General features: G+C 35.3%; 1 protein-coding gene across 1 annotated transcript in view; it reads left to right on the top strand.

The window, feature by feature from the left end:
- Positions 1 to 2601, top strand: part of mybpc3 (myosin binding protein C3) — a 36747-nt gene that overhangs the window by 13590 nt on the left and 20556 nt on the right. Inside the window, exons 8-9 of the mRNA XM_046032028.1 lie at positions 817 to 876; positions 1784 to 1810. Of these exons, the coding sequence (XP_045887984.1) occupies positions 817 to 876; positions 1784 to 1810 (87 nt within the window). The remainder of the gene's footprint in view (positions 1 to 816; positions 877 to 1783; positions 1811 to 2601) is intronic.

Genomic DNA, 2601 nt, shown 5'->3' with positions numbered 1-2601 from the left:
AGCTCTTCATGGCCTCTCGCCTTGTTATATTTCTGAACTTTTAGTCCCATACGCACCAGCACGTACCTTGAGATCCTCGGGCAGAGGTCTGTTGTCTGTTCCAGAGTCTCGACTGAAAACTAAAGGGGACAGAGCGTTTGCTGTCAGGGCCCCGAGGCTCTGGAACAGCCTGCCCGAGGAAATCAGGTCGGCTGAGTCAGTGAACTCTTTTAAGTCCCTTCTTAAAACATACTTTTATAGGAGAGCTTTTCCCGATCTTATTTGACTTTATTTTATCCCTTTTATTTTATTGTATTTTACTAATTTTATATTAAATTTTCATGCTCTTATCTTTTTTTTTGTATTATTCTTTACACTTGTTAAAGCACTTTGTAACTTGTTTTTGAAAAGTGCTCTACAAATAAGGATTATTATTATTATATTGTATAAATAAATAAACCTTTTTCCCAAAAGGTTGCACCGTTCCTTTAAACATGGCAACACCTGTCTCTCCAGCAAAACATCTGCATGTTCATTCATGTATTTTATGCATAAAACCACTCATTTTTGTTGTGTAGAGTGATACTGTCCAATCCAATTTCTCTTCGTTAATCTTAGCTTGATTTTAGTGTTTAATATTTATGTTGTTCAGTACCACTCAGTATCCTTCTACACATGCTTATTGGACGAGTAAACAGGAAAATAATAATATTGTGGATAAGCCAAGAAATGAAAAGAAAAGTATTAACATTGTTCTTTTCTTTGGATAAAGTATACAAGTAGTCTTCTGTGCTGTTAATTTTGATGTTGTTCTGCTGGTGGCTAATATTTCTGCAGTAGTACAGATGGAAAGGAAGATTCAGGAGAGCTGGACTTCAGTACCTTATTAAAAAAGAGGTAAGCAATTATAAAATAGTGACTGTCATTTGAAGACTTTCAGGATAAGGTAACAGCAGTTTTTCCACTTCTTATTATCTAACTGTGTCTCACTTTCATTCTTTCTGGATTGCCCTGCATCTTCAGAGAGTAAGCTGCTTCTGCATTTTTAAACTAAAAGTTGGAATGATAATACTTACCTTCACACACATAAGCCTGAACCTTAACTCACAATGCACAATGATAATTTAGGGTGATGTGATATGTCCAATGTGTCAGGATTTTAACTTGAGGTTAATGAGGTTTGGCATCCTTTTGAGTTCAAAAGCATCTTCAAGTTATTTAGTTTCTCTGCCAGTCAAAATACAGTGTACTGTCACATTGAAATATACATACAGCAATTTAAGTCCTGAAAATCCAATTGCCCTTTCTTATCTCACTTTTATTATCACACTGACCCCACAATTAATCATGTTATCACTAATATTGATTTTTTTTTGTCTTGAAGGGTGTTTTACTCAAACTACAATGACTCGAACAGCAACACTTCTTTAATACCTATCAAGCATAGAGTTTCTGTTGTTTCTTTTGATCATCGATTCACCCGATGAACTCTCTTTCTCTGACTTTACTCAAAAACACAAGTCACCTTCAAAACACATCACTACACATTGTGTATCACACTCTATTGCCAGATTTGTATTGTCCGCTGTGCATAAGAAACAAAGTAGCATATGACTTTAACTGACCTTGTTTTTTGGGCCTGGATGTGCTGGCTTCACTGCAGTTTAACCACTGGTATAATACATAATTGAGTTTGAAAGGGAATATTTCTAATATGCTGATCGTGTTGCTTTTGGAATGCTGTGATTTGACTTGTCTGGTTTGTTTTGCTATATTTGCCTCTTGGGTTCTACCTCTGAATGAGCAGCAGTTTCTTAAAATCTTCAAATCGGTAAGAAACTGCTGACATGCTGCCTTGGTATAGAAGGAAAACTTTGTTGTGCATGCATCTTCATCTGTCAGCATTCAGTCATCTAAAGTTATGTATTTATTTACGGGAAAAACAACAGTTTATTGTATAATTTCATAAACATTATTAAAGATGTAACAATAATTATAATGATAATAATTAATCAATAATATGCCAATACAAAGAAATGCATTGTTTGCTAATTTATATCATAAATTATATAGTAGAAATGTGCATACAAATCAGTCAATCTGTTTTTACAGATGTAAAAACGTACCCAAGAGTTAATAAAATAGCGTAAGTCTACTATTTTCATTATGCTTCTGTACTTTTACCTAATCAAAATTTTTATTTTACTTGTTTTTGAGTATTTTGACACTGCGGCATTGTTACTTTTACTTAAGTACAATGAATACTTCAACATCTGATAGTGGTGTGTGTTTCTTGTTGCATCTAAGCTTGACTGAACAAGTGAGTAAAATGTTTTTTTTTTCACATCACCTGCCTTGTTTTCAGTCCTCTGCATTTTAGAGAACATGTAGTAATGCACAGATCGTCTCGGGTTACGTATGTAACCCTGGTTCCCCGAGAAGGGGAACGAGAGACTGCGTCGGTTACGACACTATGGGAACGCCTCTAGGCGAAGCAGGTCTGAATGTGAATGAAATCACTCCAATCCTATTGGCTTGTTGCTAGAACGGTAAGGTGTGACGGAATAACCGGAGGAGTATAAAGCACACCTGTACACACTCATCATTAGCTTAAACTATGAA

The sequence above is a fragment of the Micropterus dolomieu genome, linkage group LG20 (genome assembly GCF_021292245.1).
Source record: "Micropterus dolomieu isolate WLL.071019.BEF.003 ecotype Adirondacks linkage group LG20, ASM2129224v1, whole genome shotgun sequence".
NCBI classification, from domain to species: Eukaryota; Metazoa; Chordata; class Actinopteri; order Centrarchiformes; family Centrarchidae; genus Micropterus; species Micropterus dolomieu.
This window is presented reverse-complemented; position numbering and strand designations above follow the sequence as displayed.